Here is a 19,234-nt window from a genome sequence, read left to right on the forward strand (position 1 = left end):
CATCATCCTGCAACTAACTCATTAGTTGCAATGCTTGCAAGGCTTATAGTGATGTGCATTACCGAGTGGGCCCAGAGATACCTCTCCGACAATCGGAGTGACAAATCCTAATCTCGAAGTACGCCAACCCAACAAGTACCTTCGGAGACACCTATAGAGAACCTTTATAATCACCCAGTTACGTTGTGACGTTTGGTAGCACACAAAGTGTTCCTCCGGTAAACAAGAGTTGCATAATCTCATAGTCATAGGAACATGTATAAGTCAAGCAATAGCAACAAACTAAATGATCAAGTGCTAAGCTAACGGAATGTGTCAAGTCAATCACATCATTCTCCTAATGATGTGATACCATTAATCAAATGACAACTCATGTCTATGGTTAGGAAACATAACCATCTTTGATCAACGAGCTAGTCAAGTAGAGGCATACTAGTGATACGCTGTTTGTCTATGTATTCACACATGTATTATGTTTCCAATTAATACAATTCTAGCATGAATAATAAACATTTATCATGATATAAGGAAATAAATAATAACTTTATTATTGCCTATAGGGCATATTTTTTTCAAACTGTACCTGCTCCCTTATTGGAAAATAGTTCATCACAGAAATCTGTTTCTGTGACTCCTACACCAATTAGTGAGGAAGCTGATGATGATGATCATGTAACTTCAGATCAATTTACTACCGAACCTCGTAGGTCAACCAGAGTGAGATCCGCACCAGAGTGGTATGGTAATCCTGTTCTGGAGGTCATTTTAATTGACCATGACGAACCTACGTACTATGAGGAATCGATGATGAGCCCAGATTCCGCGAAATGGCTTGAGGCCATGAAATCTGAGATGGGATCCATGTATGAGAAAAAAGTGTGGACTTTGGTTGACTTGCCCGATGATCAGCAAGCCATAAAAAATAAATGGATCTTCAAGAGGAAGACGGACGCTGATAGTAGTGTTACTATCTACAAAGCTAGACTTGTCGAAAAAGGTTTTGACAAAGTTCAAGGTGTTGACTACGATGAGATTTTCTCACTCGTAGCGATGCTTAAGTCTGTCCGAATCATGTTAGCAAATTGCCACATTTTATAAAATCTGGCAAATGGATGTCAAAACTACATTCCTTAATGGATTTCTTAAAGAAGAGTTGTATATGATGCAACCAAAAGGTTTTGTCGATCCTAAAGATGCTAACAAAATGTGCAAGCTCGAGCGATCCATCTATGGACTGGTGCAAGCATCTCAGAGTTGGAACCTACGCTTTGATGAGTTGATCAAAGCATATAGTTTTTTACAGACTTGTGGTGAAGCCTGTATTTACAAGAAAGTGAGTGGGAGCACTACATCATTTCTGATAAATATATGTGAATGACATATTGTTGATCGAAAATAATGTAGAATTTTCTGGAAAGCATAAAGGAGTATTTGAAAGGAGTTTTTCAAATAAAGACCTCGGTGAAGCTACTTACATATTGAGCATCAAGATCTATAGAGATAGATCAGGACGCTTGATAAGTTTTTTCAATGAGTACATACCTTGACAAGATTTTGTAGTTCAAAATGGAACAGTCAAAGAAAGAGTTCTTACCTGTGTTACAAGGTGTGAAATTGAGTAAGACTCAAAGCCCGACCATGGCAGAAGATAGAAAGAGAATGAAAGTCATTCCCTATGCCTCAGCCATAGTTTCTATAAAGTATGCCAAGCTGTGTACCAGATGTATTGTATACCCTACACTGAGTTTAGCAAGGGAGTACAATAGTGATCTAGGAATAGATCACTAACAACGGTCAAAATTATCCTTAGTGGAATAAGGATATGTTTCTCGATTATGGAGGTGACAAAAGGTTCGTCGTAAAGGGTTACATCGATGCAAATTTTGACACTGATCCAGATGACTCTAAGTCTCAATCTGGATACATTTTGAAAGTGGGAGCAATTAGCTAGAGTAGCTCCATGCAGAGCATTGTTGACATGGAAATTTGCAAAATACATACGGATCTGAATGTGGCAGACCCGTAGACTAAACTTCTCTCACAAGCAAAACATGATCACACCTTAGTACTCTTTGGGTGTTAATCACATAGCGATGTGAACTAGATTATTGACTCTAGTAAACCCTTTGGGTGTTGGTCACATGACGATGTGAACTATGGGTGTTAATCACATGGTGATGTGAACTATTGGTGTTAAATCACATGGCGATGTGAACTAGATTATTGACTCTAGTGCAAGTGGGAGACTGAAGGAAATATGCCCTAGAGGCAATAATAAAGTTATTATTTTTTTCCTTATTTCATGATAAATGTTTATTATTCATGCTAGAATTGTATTAACCGGAATCATAATACATGTGTGAATACATAGACAAACATAATGTCACTAGTATGCCTCTACTTGACTAGCTCATTAATCAAAGATGGTTAAGTTTCCTAACCATAGACATGAGTTGTCATTTGATTAATGGGATCACATCATTAGGAGAATGATGTGATTGACTTGACCCATTCCGTTAGCTTAGCACTTGATTGTTTAGTATGTTGCTATTGCTCTCTTCATGACTTATACATGTTCCTATGACTATGAGATTATGCAACTCCCGTTTACCGGAGGAACACTTTGTGTGCTACCAAACGTCACAACGTAACTGGGTGATTATAAAGGTGCTCTACAGGTGTCTCCGAAGGTACTTGTTGAGTTGGCGTATATCGAGATTAGGATTTGTCACTCCGATTGTCGGAGAGGTATCTCTAGGCCCACTCGGTAATGCACATCACTATAAGCCTTGCAAACATTGTAACTAATGAGTTAGTTGCAGGATGATGTATTATGGAACGAGTAAAGAGACCTGCCGGTAACGAGATTGAACTAGGTATTGACATACCGACGATCGAATCTCGGACAAGTAACATACGGATGACAAAGGGAACAACGTATGTTGTTATGCGGTTTGACCAATAAAGATCTTCATAGAATATATGGGAGCCAATATGAGCATCCAGGTTCCGCTATTGGTTATTGACCGGAGACGTGTCTCGTTCATGTCTACATAGTTCTCGAACCCGTAGGGTCCGCACGCTTAAAGTTCGATGATGATCGGTATTATGAGTTTATGTGTTTTGATGTACCGAAGGTAGTTCGGAGTCCCGGATGAGATCAGGGACATGATGAGGAGTCTCAAAATGGTCGAGACATAAAGATCGATATATTGGACGACTATATTCGGACATCGAAAAGATTCCGAGTGATTCGAGTATTTTTCGGAGTACCGGAAAGTTACGGGAATTCGCCGGAGAGGTCAATGGGCCTTCATGGGCCTTAGAGGAAAGAGAGGGCAGCAAGGAAGTGTGGGGTGCGCCCCTCGGGCCCAAACCGAATTGGTTTAGGGCTTTGGGGGCCGACCCCCTCTTTCCTTCTCCCCTACTCCTCTTTCCTTCCCCTCCTAGTTGGACTAGGAAATGGGAAACCTACTCCTAGTAGGAGTAGGATTCCCCCCTTGGGGCGCATCCTATGAGGCCGCCGTCCCCCTCACCTTGCTCCTTTATATACGGGGGCAGGGGGGCACCCTAGAACACACAAGTTGATCATTGATCCCTTAGCCATGTGCGGTGCCCCCCTCCACCATAATCCACCTCGATCATATCGTAGCGGTGCTTAGGCGAAACCCTGCATCAGTAGCAACATCATCACCGTCAACACGCCGTCGTGCTGACGGAACTCTCTCATGAAGCTCTGCTGGGTCGGAGTTCGTGGGACGTCATCGAGCTGAACGTGTGCTGAACTCGGAGGTGCCGTGCGTTCGGTACTTGGATCGGTCGGATCGTGAAGACGTTCGACTGCATCAATCGCGTTCTCATAACGCTTCCTCTTAGGGTCAACGAGGGTACGTGGATGATACTCTTTCCTCTCGTTGCTATGCATCACCATGATCTTGCGTGTACATAGGAAATTTTTGAAATTACTACGTTCTACAACACCATCTGCTAGGGCCGGGGCACAAACCGGTCCGGCGCACTCACATGTGTCATCGCCGCCATCTTCCACTGGTTCATCTTCAGAGCAGATTGAGGTGTCAACCTTGGCAGGTCCTCCGCCATCGACGTCATCACGACGCCAAACGACGACCTCCACCTACGCGTGCCTTGGCAGGTCCTCCGCCATCGATGCCACCACGACGCCAAACGTCGACCTCCACGAACATGAGTCTAGGATCGAAAGTATGTTTAGAGGGGGGTGGGGTGATTAGACTACTTGACCAAATAAAAATCTAGCCTTTTCCCAATTTTAGTTCTTGACAGATTTTAGCTATCTTAGCACAAGTCAAGCAATCTTCACACAATTCAAGCAAGCATGCAAAAGAGTATATGAGCAACGGAAAGTAAAGCATGCAACTTGCAAGAATGTAAAGGGAAGGGTTTAGAGGATTCAAACGCAATTGGAGACACGGATGTTTTTGTCGTGGTCCCGATATGTGGTGCTATCATACATCCACGTTGACGGAGACTTCAACCCATGGAGGGCAAGGTTGCGCGAGTCCACGGAGGGCTCCACCCACGAAGGGTCCATGAAGAAGCAACCTTGTCTATTCCATCACGGCCGTCGCCCACGAAGGACTTGCCTCACTAGCGGTAGATCTTCACGAAGTAGGCGATCTCCTTGCCCTTACAAACTCCTTGGTTCAACTCCACAATCTTGTCGGAGGCTCCCAAGTGACACCTAGCCAATCTAGGAGACACCACTCTCCAAGAAGTAACAAATGGTGTGTTGATTATGAACTCCTTGCTCTTGTGCTTCAAATGATAGTCTCCCCAACACTCAACTCTCTCTCACAGGATTTGGATTTGGTGGAAAGAATATTTGAGTGGAAAGCAACTTGGGGAAGGCTAGAGATCAAGATTCATATGGTTGGAATGGAATATCTTGACCTCAACACAAGTGTAGGTGGTTCTCTCTCAGAAAATGTGTATTGGAAGTGTAGGTATGTTCTGATGGCTCTCTCCACGAATGAAGAGTGGGTGGAGGGGTATATATAGCCTCCACACAGAATCTAACCGTTACACACAATTTGCCAAACTCGATGGGACCGAATGGTTAAACTCGGTCGGACCGATTCAACAAACCTAGTGACCGTTGGGATTTTCGGTGGGACTGAGATGCAACTCGGTAGGACCGATATGGTTAGGGTTAGGGCATAACGTAATCTCGATGTGACTGATTACACAAACTCGGTGGGACCGATTTTGGTAATAAGCTAACCAGAGAGTTGGTCAGGTAAACTCGGTGGGACCGATTCGCTCATCTCGGTGAGACCGAAATGTTACAAAAGGGAAACAGAGAGTTTACATTGCAATCTCGGTGGGACCGATCGCTCATCTCGGTAAGACCGAAACGTTACGAAGGGAAACAGAGAGATTACAATCCCATCTCGGTGAGACCGAGATCCCTATCGGTGAAACCGAATTGCTAGGGTTTGTGGCAGTGGCTATGACATTTGAAACTCGGTGGCGCTGGATAGATAGAATCGGTAGGGCCGAGTTTGACTTTTGATTTAGGTCAAATGTGGATGTAGGAAGGTAGTTGAGGGTTTTGGAGTATATCACTAAGCACTTTGAGCAAGCAAGCCATTAAGCAACACCTCATCCCTCCTTAATAGTATTGGCTTTTCCTATAGACTCAATGTGATCTTGGATCACTAAAATATAAAATGTAGAGTCTTGATCTTGAAGGTTGAGCCAAACTTTTTGTCCTTAGAATTTTGAGGGATCCACTTTCCTCATCCATGTCATGCCATTCATTGAGCTTTTTCTGAAATATTAATCTTGAAATAATGTTAGCTCAATGATCTATATGTTGTTAGGAATTACCAAAACCACCCAGGAATAGTTGCACTTTCAACGAGTCCATCTCCAAGCAACAGATGTAGATCTATGCTAGGATAGGACTGCACCACCGCTGTCGCCCACCACCCGCAAGCACCGCCCAACCCCAAGGTTTTCAAAGCGGCGCCTTCAAGAAGGGAACGGCGCTATGAGCGCTGCCGCCGCCCAACAAAGTTAACCACCTTCCGTTCTGCCTTCTTCCTTGTTAGCATTTTCCTTTTACTTACACCCAATTCACATTCGGTCCACAGATCTTGCACCCTACTGCATTCCGCCAACTATTATGTAGCCTTGGTTTGAAATCATTGACATAGCAGGCTGGCTTCTGAACAAAGTCCATAACATATTCCTTCTTCTCCACAAAGGCTCGTTTTCCTATCTGAAAATCCAAATCGGTGCCCAGGCTCATATGCTCCCGATTAGAAAAAAATTCAAAAAAAAAACTAAAAAAATTTAAACAAATCCATTTTTTGTGTGATAGATAATTTGATGCATGAGGTCCGCTCAAAATTTCAATCATTTGAATATCTAAGCAGCTCTCGGCAAAAAAGACAAATCAGGTCAAAACAGTGTGTGAACAGTAAACTTTTTTACATACCCTGATTTTGTCTTTTTTTGCAGAGAGCTTCTCAAATGTCCAAATGAGTTGAAATTTGTAGCGAACCTCACGCATCAAATTATCTACCACCCAATTTTTTTTGTATTTTTCTAGTATTTGTTTTGATTTTTTTTCGTCAGTGCGCGTAAACGCCGCACTCTTTCCTATCGTCTTACATAGCTTCCGTAATTTCCTAACATACTCCTTCACAATACTCATTTCTCCTTGGTCTAGTACCTTGTACATAGCCGTCGCATCATGCAGCCTGTGCTTGTCAGCGTGTACTTCATTGATGCTCTTCCGCTTAAAAAACTTCTCTGTATAGAATACCTTCCTGTCTTGATCATTGTAATGTGTGCTTTTGTTTCGAACATGTAAAGGTGGCTGAAAAGATCATCAGTAAGCAATATGATATTTGTGCTGGTAATTCCCTCTGTTCAGAGTCTCGAACAAGTTCTTTGAATTTACAGCAACACTATCAAGGATTTGTTTTTCTTCCGGCACATAATGGTCACAGGAGACAGAGTAGTTTCCTGACAAACTTCCACCGCACTCGTCATTTTCCTGCATTATCCAAAACTGTTCTAGCATCCCTTGATTCATCATCGGACTCGACCCTACTAATCTTTCCCATCCTATTGAACTCCTTCTCTGCAATCTTCTTTTCATTCCTTTTCGTGACTGACAACAACATTTTTTTGAGACAAGACTGACAACAACATGGTTGTCCATATAGTAAATCACTTTCTGGGCCAGCCCAACAAGAGGCTGTTGTATTTACCATCGGTTTTCTTTGTTTTTCTAACACATTTTTGATTTTTTCATTCACTTTTTACATTTTTCGTATATATCATAAACATTGTTTATAAACACTTAACATTTTTCTGCCTGGCACAAAATGTTTTCTTTAAATTATGTGAACATTTTCTTTACACTAGTAATAATGTACGTGCAATGCACGTTTATATTAGATATGATATTAGTTGCACGTTATATTAGGTAAGATATATCTGTTGCACATTGGTATTTGGTAAGATATCAATTATTTTTTTCGCGGGAATGATATGATATTAATTACATGGCAGATTTCATGGGATAGCGTTGAGTCAAAACGTGTTTATAACCAATGACAGTGGTGGGTAATTAGAGCATTAAACGTGTTTGATACTCAACATTGGAGCGATTTGAACTGCTAGATAACATGATTTGATGGTCAAGATGGTTTGGATCTGCCCCTTTGAGTCTTTTTATATTGGTATAGATTGTATAAAAATTTCTAAAAAATGTCATGAACATATTTCTTTTCAATTTTATTTTACATTTTTAAATGTCACCTACGTTTTATTTAATAGTATGAAATACTTTTTGAATTATGTGAACATTTGTTTACATTGTATTTTTTAATGTGAAAAACGTTTAAAAAATGTGTGAAATTTTTAGCGTACTTTTTTGAATGCCATCAGCATTCTTTAAAATTTACACGAATATCTTTTTAACACTGCATAAATTTTTTTAATCCCTAACGTTTGTTTTATTACCATGGCAAATTAAATATTTTTGATGACAATTTTAGTGACGCAAGGATGATAAGTTTAGTTGACACACATGACAATTTCCTGACAAAAATGCACCAAGCACGGATTTGCCATACTGGCCAACTAAACTTGCCATCATCGCGCCACTAAAATTTTCATCGAAAACTTTTGATTGGCCATGGTCAAAAAATAATGTTGGGGCGTTATCGGGTCCTTTTAGGAATATAATTATGAATATTTTTATATATTTAGGAATATAAATAATAATTTTTTAGGGGTAATAAATAATAAATAAATGTATATAAAAATAATCGAAACAAACGAGTGATCTAAAGGAAGCGAATGAAGCAGCTACTTTTCTTGGGCCCGTCCATTTACCATGCAGGCGAGCCCAGGCTGCAAACCGAACCCACCAATGTGACGCGAGCCGAAAAAAGGCACACCCAGGCCCCAAACGCAGCTTCAAATGCCATTACCGGCCTCTCCACTCGCCGCCGCAGCCGCATGACCCCCGCCGCCGGCCGCCCATCCCCTCCGGTCGCGACCCTCCTCGGCCGCTGCCGTACTCTTCGCTGCCTCGCCCAGCTCCACGCCCGTATCGTTCGCCTTGGCCTCCACAACCACCACGCCCTCCTCGCGCGCTTCACCGCGGCCTGCGACTCGCTCGCCTCCCCCTCCGTCGCCGACTCCTTCCTCTCGGCTCTCCCTTCCCACGCCGTCCCGCTCAGCCTCCGCAACGCCGTCCTCGCCTCACACTCTCGCCATTCCCCGCTCCACGCTGCGCTTGCGCAGTTCAATATCGTCCGCCGCACCGCCTGCCCCGACGCATTCTCTTTCCCTTCCCTCCTCCGCGCGTGCTCCCGCGTACCCTGCAAACCCACTGGCTCCGCTTTGCACGCTGCAGCCATACGCCTCGGCCTGGATGCCGACCTCTTCGTCCGCACAGCGCTCATCCAGTTCTACGGAAGCTGCAGCTCTGCTGGCGCATCCCGGATGCTTTTCGACTCAATGGTCATTCCCAGCGAGGTTTCCTGGACTGCCATTATCATGGTCTACGTCGACTGTGGTGACATCGTGTCTTCCCGGGAGATTTTTGACCGAATGCCACACAGGAACGTGGTTCATTGGAACGCCATGGTTGGTGGGTACGTGAAGTGCGGGGACCTGGAGAGTGCAAGGAGGCTGTTCGAAGAAATGCCCCAAAGAACTGCTGCAGCGCACACATCGTTGATCGGTGGGTATGCAAAGGCAGGAAATATGCAAGTTGCCAAAATGTTGTTCGATAAGTTACATGACCGGGATGTGTTCTCATGGTCAGCGATGATATCAGGCTATGCACAGAATGGTTATCCTGGAGAGGCTTTAAGGGTTTTTAAGGAGTTCCGTGAGAAAGGCATATGCCCAGACGAGCTTGTTATTGTTGCTCTGATGACAGCGTGCTCCCAACTGGGTAACATCATGTTGGCAAAATGGATTGAAGGTTACATCACGACTTATTCCATAGATATGAACAATGCCCATGTGTTGGCTGGTCTCATAAATATGAATGCAAAGTGTGGGAACATGGAGAGGGCTACTGTTTTATTTGAGTCCATGCCAGTTCGAGATGTGTTCTCATACTGTTCGATGATGCAAGGTCATTGCCTCCATGGTTCAGCTAACAAGGCTGTTGAGCTTTTCACTAGGATGCTCTTGGAGGGCCTCTCCCCAGATAATGCTGTGTTTACAGTTGTTTTGACAGCTTGCAATCATGCTGGCCTAGTAGAAGAAGGGAAAAGGTACTTTGCAATGATGAAGAATGAGTATTTGATTATGCCATCTGGCGATCACTATGCTTGCCTTGTCAGTCTTCTCGGGCGTTCTGGGATGGTGAGAGATGCATATGAGCTTATTAAGTCAATGCCAGGAAAACCTCATCCGGGATCATGGGGTGCATTGTTGCGTGGATGCATACTCCACGGTGATATTGAGCTTGGAAAAGTTGCAGCAAAGAAGCTTTTTGAAATTGAACCAGATAATGCTGGAAATTATGTAACCCTGTCAAACATTTATGCTAACATTGACAGATGGGCCGATGTTTCTGAAGTTAGAGCTGAAATGACTGGAAAAGGGTTAACAAAAATAGCAGGTCGAACCGTTGTTCTATAGTAAGGCATTTGTTGAGACTATTGATGTATTTACTATTTATCTTGCCTTAGCTTTGCTGACCTTATTGGAATGTTGAGTAGAGTAGTAGACTTCTGCTGAATGTGGAAAAAAGACAATATGTGTGCTTTGCATTGTCAACTCATGATGATTACGGAATCATCAGAAACTAATGATTTGCACCCAAGTTTGGATGTTTATGGTAGAAGGCTGCTGCTTTTTGACATAGAAAACATGTTAGTTTACAACCTGTCTTGGGTTAATAAGAGTCATCAAGCCATCTGAGGTGAACTGTTCACTTCTGCATAGTGCTTCTAGTTATATGCTGACATTACCTCGTGTTAAGAACCAGAGGATAATGTGATTGCTGGTGAGATTTCATCTACTGCTGCCATTGCCGATGAGATGATGCCATGTGAGTGCTCTTTCTCACCGAGTCATTCCTTAATCTTTCTTTACTACCTATTCAGTTTGTGAGCTTTTAGCATACAAGGTAGCGCCGCTATAGCTGTGATTGCAATGTTGGTGAAAGCTATAATCTCTGTTGAACTGAAATCATCCAACCTTGTTTCACAAAAACAGAACATTTCAGGTATAACGAACTCGTGAATGTAAAATGGACATATATTTCACTTTTGTTTCTTATGCACATACTTTTGTACAATGTACCTGCATACGTTATTATGTTTTTCCGTGATGTTTAGAAACATGAAAGGTTCCCTTTTTCCCACACAATGTACATGTATGGATTCTCTATCTTTTAACTCCTAGCTTTGCTTGAGTCTTTTTTATTAACTCCCGGCTCCAGCTCCCAGAACACCCTTTAAATATCAAAAACCATTAGCACTCGCCTTTATGTGGTGCATTCCTCCTTTGGGGGTGTTCTTGTAATACCTCTTTCTGATCAATGAATTTGGCAGTTCTATGTTGTCTCAACATAGCCGGTCCCAAGCTCGGGTAAAAGGAGGAGGGTTGTGATAGGCTTGGCGAGCCAACGTAAAAACCCAACCACTCTTATGGAGATGAAACCCAAAAGATTTTCGTTGGGGCGTAACCCTCTCAGCGACGCGCCACATCGGAACCCGGGTGTGGTGTCAAATGGGCAAGGGCCAGGCCGCCACCCCCCCGGTGGCGCGCTGTATCTTGATCTGGATACGGTGTCAAGTGAGCGAGGATCGGGTTGTTGCATCCTTAGTGGCGCGCTACATCGGCGCCCGGATGTAGTGGAAAATGAGCAAGGGTCTTCGCATTTGACTCGACGAGTGTGAAGGGTAAGGAAGCTAGCCGAGCCTAGGAGGATTCACTTAGGTAGGTGGAATGTAGGGTCTCTGACAAGGAAGCTTCGGGAGCTAGTTGATGCAGCGGTGAGGAGAAGTGTTGATATCCTTTGCGTCCAAGAAACCAAATGGAGGGGTCAAAAGGCGAAGGAGGTGGAGGATACCGGCTTCAAGCTGTGGTACACGGGGATGGCTGCAAACAGAAATGGCGTAGGCATCTTGATCAACAAGAGCCTCAAGGATGGAGTGGTAGACGCCAAGAGACGTGGGGACCGGATTATCCTGGTCAAGCTGGTAGTTGGGGACTTAGTTCTCAATGTTATCAGCATGCATGCCCCGCAAGTAGGCCACAATGAGAACACCAAGAGGGAGTTTTGGGAAGGCCTTGAGGACATGGTTAGGAGTGTACCGATTGGCGAGAAGCTCTTCATAGGAGGATACCTCAATGGCCATGTGGGTACATCTAACACAAGTTTTGAAGGGGTGCATGGGGGCTTTGGCTATGGCATCAGGAATCAAGAAGGAGAAGATGTCTTGAGCTTTGCTCTAGCCTATGACATGATCGTAGCTAACACCCTCTTTTAAAAAAAGAGAGAATCACATCTGGTGACTTTTATTAGTGGCCAACACTCTAGCCAGATTGATTTCATCCTCTCGAGAAGAGAAGATAGGCGTGCGTGCCTAGATTGTAAGGTGATACCTGGAGAGAGTGTTGTCCCTCAGCATAAGCTGGTGGTTGCTGACTTCCGCTTTCGGATCCGTGTCCAGTGGGATAAGCGTGCCAAAGTCACTAGAACGAAGTGGTGGAAGCTCAAGGGGGAGGTAGCTCAGGCGTTCAAGGAGAGGGTCATTAAGGAGGGCCCTCGGGAGGAAGGAGGGGATGCGAATAATGTGTGGATGAAGATGGCGACTTGCATTTGTAAGGTGGCCTCGGAGGAGTTTGGAGTGTCCAAGGGAAGGAGAAGCGAAGCTAAGGATACCTGGTGGTGGAATGATGATGTCCAGAAGGCGATCAAGGAGAAGAAAGATTGTTTCAGACACCTATACCTGGATAGGAGTGCAGACAACATAGAGAAGAAGGCCACAAAGCGAGGGCAAGGGGTCGGGCGTATGAGGGCCTCCACCAATGGCTAGGCATGAAGGAAGGCGAAAGGGACATCTACAAGATGGCCAAGATCCGCGAGAGGAAGACGAGGGATGTTGGCCAAGTCAAATGCATCAAGGACAGAGCAGACCAACTCCTGGTGAAGGACGAGGAGATTAAGCATAGATGGTGGGAGTACTTTGACAAGCTGTTCAATGGGGAGAATGAGAGTTCTACCATTGAACTGGACGACTCCTTCGATGAGACCAACGTGCGTTTTGTGCGGCGGATCCAGGAGTCTGAGGTCAAGGAGGCTTTAAAAAGGACGAAAGGATGCAAGGCGACGGGCCCAGATTGTATCCCCATTGAGGTGTGGAAAGGCCTCGGGGACATAGCAATAGTATGGCTAACCAAGCTTTTCAACCTCATTTTTCGGGCAAACAAGACGCCAGAAGAATGGAGACGAAGTATATTAGTATCAATCTTCAAGAACAAGGGGAATGTTCAGAGTTGTGTAATTACCGTGGAATTAAGCTGATGACCATACAATGAAGCTATGGGAGAGAGTCATTGAGCACCGCTTAAGAAGAATGACAAGCGTGACCAAAAATCAGTTTGGTTTCATGCCTGGGAGGTCGACCATGGAAGCCATTTTCTTGGTACGACAACTTATGGAGAGATACAGGGAGCAAAAGAAGGACTTGCATATGGTGTTCATTGACTTGGAGAAGGCCTATGAGATACCGCGAAATGTCATGTGGTGGGCCTTGGAGAAACACAAAGTCCCAGCGAAGTACATTACCCTCATTAAGGACATGTACGATAATGTTGTGACAAGTGTTCGAACAAGTGATGTCGACACTGATGACTTCCTGATTAAGATAGGACTGCACCAGTGGTCAACATTGAGCCCTTATCTTTTTGCCATGGTGATTGATTAGGTCACAAGGGATATTACAAGGAGATATCCCATGGTGTATGCTCTTTGCGGATGATGTGGTGCTAGTTGACGATAGTCGGACGGGGGTAAATAGGAAGTTAGAGTTATGGAGACAAACCTTGGAATTGAAAGGGTTTAGGCTTAGTAGAACTAAAACCGAGTACATGATGTGCAGTTTCAGTACTACTAGGCATGTGGTGCCTCAGAAGGACACCTTTCGATATTTGGGGTCAATGCTGCAGAAGGATGGGGGTATTGATGAAGATGTGAACCATCAAATCAAAGCTGGATGGATGAAGCGGCGCCAAGCTTCTGGCATTCTCTGTGACAAGAGAGTGCCACAAAAGCTAAAAGGCAAGTTCTACAGGACGGCGGTTCGACCCGCAATGTTGTGTGGCGCTGAGTGTTGGCCGACTAAAAGGCCACATGTTCAATGTGGCGGAGATGCGTATGTTGAGATGGATGTGTGGCCACACGAGGAAGGATCGAGTCCGGAATGATGATATACGAGATCGAGTTGGGGTAGCACCAATTGAAGACAAGCTTGTTCAACATCGTCTGAGATGGTTTGGGCATATTCAGCGCAGGCCTCCAGAAGCTCCGGTGCAGAGCGGACGGCTAAAGCGTGCGGAGAATGTCAAGAGAGGTCGGGGTAGACCGAATTTGACATGGGAGGAGTCTGTAAAGAGAGATATGAAGGATTGGAGTATCACCAAAGAACTAGCTATGGACAGGGGTGCGTGGAATCTTGCTATCCATGTGCCCGAACCATGAGTTGGTCGCGAGATCTTATGGGCTTCACCTCTAGCCTACCCCAACTTGTTTGGGACTAAAGGCTTTGTTGTTGTTGTTGTTGTTCCTGCCAACGTTCAAAATAAAATAAAATAATAAAAAACCATTCACTTTACCGGTTTACCCCTTCGACTGATCCCAAAGTTGTTTTCACTGATGTTTGGGTCAGCTGTATGCCCCATCATCACACATTACCTGAAAAATCAGCAAAAAGGAAAAGAGAAGATGAAAAGGTCTGCATATCAGTGCTCGTCAAGGAGGAGGTCCAAGTTATTCCCAAACCAAGCACCGACCAGCCAACTCCTACAACAAGAACTGTGCCGTACCTTTGCTGCACCTGAAGTCTCTATGGATCTGCCCATTGTGTTTTTTGCGGCCATCTGCTTCTCATTCTGCTGTGTCGTCGCCATGACCCGAAACACCACATCGAGCCACTGGGAGAGACCAAGGAATGGGGTCTACTTCATGGTGAGTTTTGCAATGTGGAAAGCTGAGGTGTTCTCCTGGAAGAGGCATACAATCGCAAACTTTTTTGGCCTGCAGCTTCCTCGGCGCGGCGGTGAAGAATGATGAGGTGTCACCCGCATGGCTGAGGATCACTCAGCAGAGGCGAGGGCGACAACATACAGGGGTCAATGCTGCTGGTTGTGCAGGCGGCACCTCCGGGGCCTTTGCACCAGCATGCCTGCCATGGTAGGTGCTGAGGACAGGGATGGGGACAGAGACAAAGAGATGGGAACAGAAAATGGTTGTGCAGATGGTGTGTAAGCGCCCCATCAGTGAAAAGTGAAAAACCACTTGTGAAAACCAACTTGGTTTGGAATATTTAGATGGCAAGGTTTAGGCGGTTTAGAGCTATGATGGTGTTTTCTTGTGTGACCTTCCAGTGGGACTTTGTGTAAACTGGTGGTAACTCTCGTTGATACTTTGCTAAGAGAATTCTCTTAGATCTGCTTCTATCTGGGGGCCCTAATGTCTTACATGAACTGGATGCCTAGTTTATTGGGGAAGAGGTCCTTTTTAGTTCCATCTAGGTGTCCATACTGAATTGTATTTGAGATGCACTGTGTTAAATGCTATCTTGTTGTTCAAGCTACGTTTTACTTTCTTCTCTATGGATTATCTTATTCAAGATAGTCCATGAAGTAAAAGAATGCTCCTTTTCCTCCCTTGCAAAAAAGCGAAGAAATGCTCATGTTTTTTCTTTTGTTCCATAAGGAATCTAGTGAACCTTGTTACTATCCTTCCTTTGGGCTCAGTCTTCAGTGTTCCCAGCATCTGTCAAATGGGGATCTCTTCAGAAGTTTTGTGGACTAAAGCTTTTGAAGATCAGTGCCTCAACTATATTTCCTTAAGGTGCTATGTGCTGACTGCGGAGTTCAGTAATCCAGCTAGACTTCTAGCTAAACATTGCACCTAGATAAATTGTTTTCTGTGCGTGTTCTTTGCAGGTACTCTGGAGGACATGGGTACTATTTCACAATAATGGCCCTTGTCAAGATAAGAAATGTGGACATTTGATATGAAAGTACTTTCAAGCTTCACCTATGTAGAGGACAAGGCACATGTCCAGTTGTTTTTTGCTTCGGTAGCATGTGACACATGCTTTTAAACTGATCGGTATGCGCATGGGTGATCTACACACAAAAGCATTTCTTCTCTTGATTAATGTGCATGAATTTGGTACTCCCTCCGTAAAGAAATATAAGAGCGTTTAGATCACTACTCTAGTAGTGAGTTTAGATCACTACTCTAGTAGTGATCTAAACACTCTTATATTTCTTTACAGAGGGAGTAATATGTATCGGTTGTTCCAATTATTCATAATGCTTGCATGAGCTGCCATGTTGTACTTCTGAATATAGGTCTTACCAAGGCGCAGTTAATGCTTGCAGTTCATTGCGGTTATTGTAGCTATGGGTAATTTGAACAAGTTGTAAGAGGATATCATTCATACATTTAATTGATAAGATGAAATTCAGCAGTAATATGCCAATATAGGATGGTCAAATTCAAGTTTTGTTATCACATGTTTTGAATATTAGTCTAATATAATTTGTTATGCGTGTCCATGTTTAGGTCCATTACTACATTCATGGCTGATAGCAAAGTGCACACACTTATCATATGTGATATCCATGCCAAACCATAGGTGCCAAGCAAGTACTCCCTCCGTTCCGAATTACTTGTCGCAGGTATGGATGTATCTAGATGTATTTTAGTTCTAGATACATCTATTTCTGTGACGAGTAATTTGGAACGGAGGGAGTAGTTGCCAAAGTAAACAACTGAGTGATATATTGCCATGTTCAGAGTTTAACCTGCAAGGTCCTGTAGTCACAGCGGGGGTCCATTTTTCTAGAGATCACTTGAGTAATATGCATGGATAATTAGAGTTCAGTCATGTTTCAACATTTCTGCCACATCTGCTCTCCCCTTTCTCATAATGTTATCAGACAGAAGTGACACGGATACCAATGTCCACATGTTTCAGGTCTAAGGAGGGTTTTGGAACTGGTTGCATTAGTGGCTTGAGACTTGAGACTTTAAAAGGGACAACTGTTAGTTAACTTGATGTCAGGCTCACAGAATTGTACTGTATACACCAGGAGAGCTTAATTGTATCTTATCACTTGATAGAATCCAGAAGGCCATGCCTTGGTCACTAAACTCGAATTTCAAGCAGTTTCCCACATCTCAATTGATGTTTACTTTGAGCTAGACGAAATGTGCTTTCGGATGCTTGCATTTGGAAATCTTACTGTAGCTGGTTGTAGAAGCAGTAGGATGTTAGAAACATGTCTGGCACCTATTAATTTTGTGCTCCTCACCCTAGTCTTAAAAAAGTGACTTTTTCCTGCATGGAATCAAACGGATCACCTTCTGTAGGCCCTCTGGCCATTGAATCTGCATATGAAGTTCCTACACATGGTTTTGTGGTCCAGCATCAGATGGTTGAGAAATGTTGGAGGTGGTACTAGTTTTCTAATAGTAGGCTACCTAGCATACATAACTACTGTAGGACTATAATTTCTGAGATAGATATGTAAGTCAGTAAATCAGCGGATAATGTCTGGGGAGATAATTGCTTATAAAATGAGATAGAGCTAAACCAGCTAGGAAATGTGTACCTTCTCTGATGATTATTATACGCATTTACTGACTACTAGTCAGAGCATGAATTTGCATTATGGTTTTTGAGACCTGTCTGTTAGAAAATACATTGTCGGTTGGTTGTTAAGAGCATGAATAGGCACTATGTTGCAGTGTACCATTGATCGTGCCTGCATCTCCAATTCTTCATAATCAATCATAGCCAGATTTATGAAAGATCTGTGTATGACGATGTAGTGGGATCATTGGCAAGTCGTGATCTTCAGTCTTTTCTGATTATAGTACATTCATAGATACATGATACCTGCCCTCTAAGGTTATGTTATTGTTTACATGTGCTCACCTAGGTATATAGGCCTCATCCAATCACCTACCCTGTTGCTGTTGGAGCAACTCCACCATAGGTGGTGCACGATCCTTATTTTTTTGGGTGCAGGGATCTGTTAGGCTCCGGTTATGGCAGACAAGCTTGTTAGCATGTCGACTTAGGCGTTGACATATACTTTGCCCACATATGCTGCTGCACCAATAGCGCTATCCCAGGTCAGTGAACTTTGCTCTTAATTAAACCACGATTTGATTCGAACATCTCTCTTATGAAATTTGTACTAGCTGCTAGCCTACAAGAGCAACGACAATTTGGGAAATATATAAATAACGCCATTAAATTCTCTGCCTATCTGGTTGGTCCATGTTAGATTCTTAGTGGGATGTGTGCACCGCAGCACTATGTCTCTGTGTGGGCGTGCGCACGAGCGCGTGTGTGTCTGCTGCGTGCAAAGTTGCAGCACATGGCTAGCATTATCATGCACGAACTGAATCCTGGAATGATATCTTGTGGAAACTATCGGCACTTGGATAGGAGGTGAAACTACTACTCTACTACTTGATTTTGTTAGGGAGCATAACGGGCTTATTTGACTAAGAGCACCGCGGTGTATAATAAAATGCATTTCTAATAAGAAAACAAGTACAAGTGGGATTCGTTTATGGGTTAGAATTTGAGGTGCTTACCTACAGAGGGATGTTCATACAATTTAGTTCATCAGACATATGATCCACTTTTGTGCCAGGATCCTAACTTTAATGAAATTGAAGTGATATAGTGCCTTCCTTTGTTTAACATTTTACTTTTACAAAAAAGGACTCAGATATACTCTTATAAAAGTACGAAGCACCCCAAGACAAACAACAACCAAGCCTTTAGTACTAAACAAGTTTGGGGTGGGGGGGGGGGGGGGGGGGGGGGGGGGAGATAGCTAACTTTTCATGGCTAGTGCTTTGGTAATATTTCAATCCTTTGGATATCTCTTTACGGACTCCTCTCATGTCAAATTTGGTCTATCCTGGTCTCTCTTGACATTATCAGCAATGTTTTAACCGTCCGCTATGAACCGGAGCTTTTGAAGGTCTGCGTTGTATATGCCCTCGAACCATCTCAGATGATGTTGAATAAGCTTCCCTTCAATCGAAACTCTCTCACACCCATCATCATTGAGAGCTCAATCATTTCTTGTGTTGCCACACGTCCATCTCAACATGCGCATCTCCGCACACCTAACTGTTGAACATGTTGACTTTTAATCAGCCAATACTTAGTACCATACAACATTGCGGGTCGAATCGTTGTCCTATAGAACCCGCCTTTTTACCTTTTGTAACACTATCTTGTCATAGAGAACGTCATAAGCTTGGTGCCACTTCATCCATCCGACTTTGATTCGATGGCTCACATCTTTGTCCATATCACCATCTTCTACAACATTGACCCCAAATATTTAAAAGGTGTCCTTCTGAGGTATCACCTGCCCATCAAGGCTGACCTCCTCATGCATATTAGTACTAAACTGCACCTTATGTACTCTG

General features: G+C 43.6%; 1 protein-coding gene across 1 annotated transcript; it reads left to right on the forward strand.

Moving 5' to 3' along the window:
- The first annotated feature begins 8,477 nt into the window (after positions 1–8,477).
- LOC125538171 (putative pentatricopeptide repeat-containing protein At5g37570) lies at positions 8,478–17,332 on the forward strand. The gene is made up of 4 exons (XM_048701456.1): positions 8,478–10,576; positions 15,473–15,610; positions 15,706–15,874; positions 16,749–17,332. The coding sequence occupies exon 1, from the start codon at positions 8,521–8,523 to the stop codon at positions 10,162–10,164; it is 1,644 nt and encodes a 547-aa protein (XP_048557413.1). The 5' UTR covers positions 8,478–8,520; the 3' UTR covers positions 10,165–10,576; positions 15,473–15,610; positions 15,706–15,874; positions 16,749–17,332.
- The last annotated feature ends 1,902 nt before the right edge of the window (positions 17,333–19,234 follow it).

This window comes from Triticum urartu, chromosome 2 (assembly GCF_003073215.2).
Source record: "Triticum urartu cultivar G1812 chromosome 2, Tu2.1, whole genome shotgun sequence".
NCBI classification, from domain to species: Eukaryota; Viridiplantae; Streptophyta; class Magnoliopsida; order Poales; family Poaceae; genus Triticum; species Triticum urartu.

What these genes read in the sequence shown, in the direction of transcription:
- LOC125538171 (XM_048701456.1), top strand. Translation starts at nt 8,521, where the DNA reads ATGACCCCCGCCGCCGGCCGCCCATCCCCTCCGGTCGCGACCCTCCTC.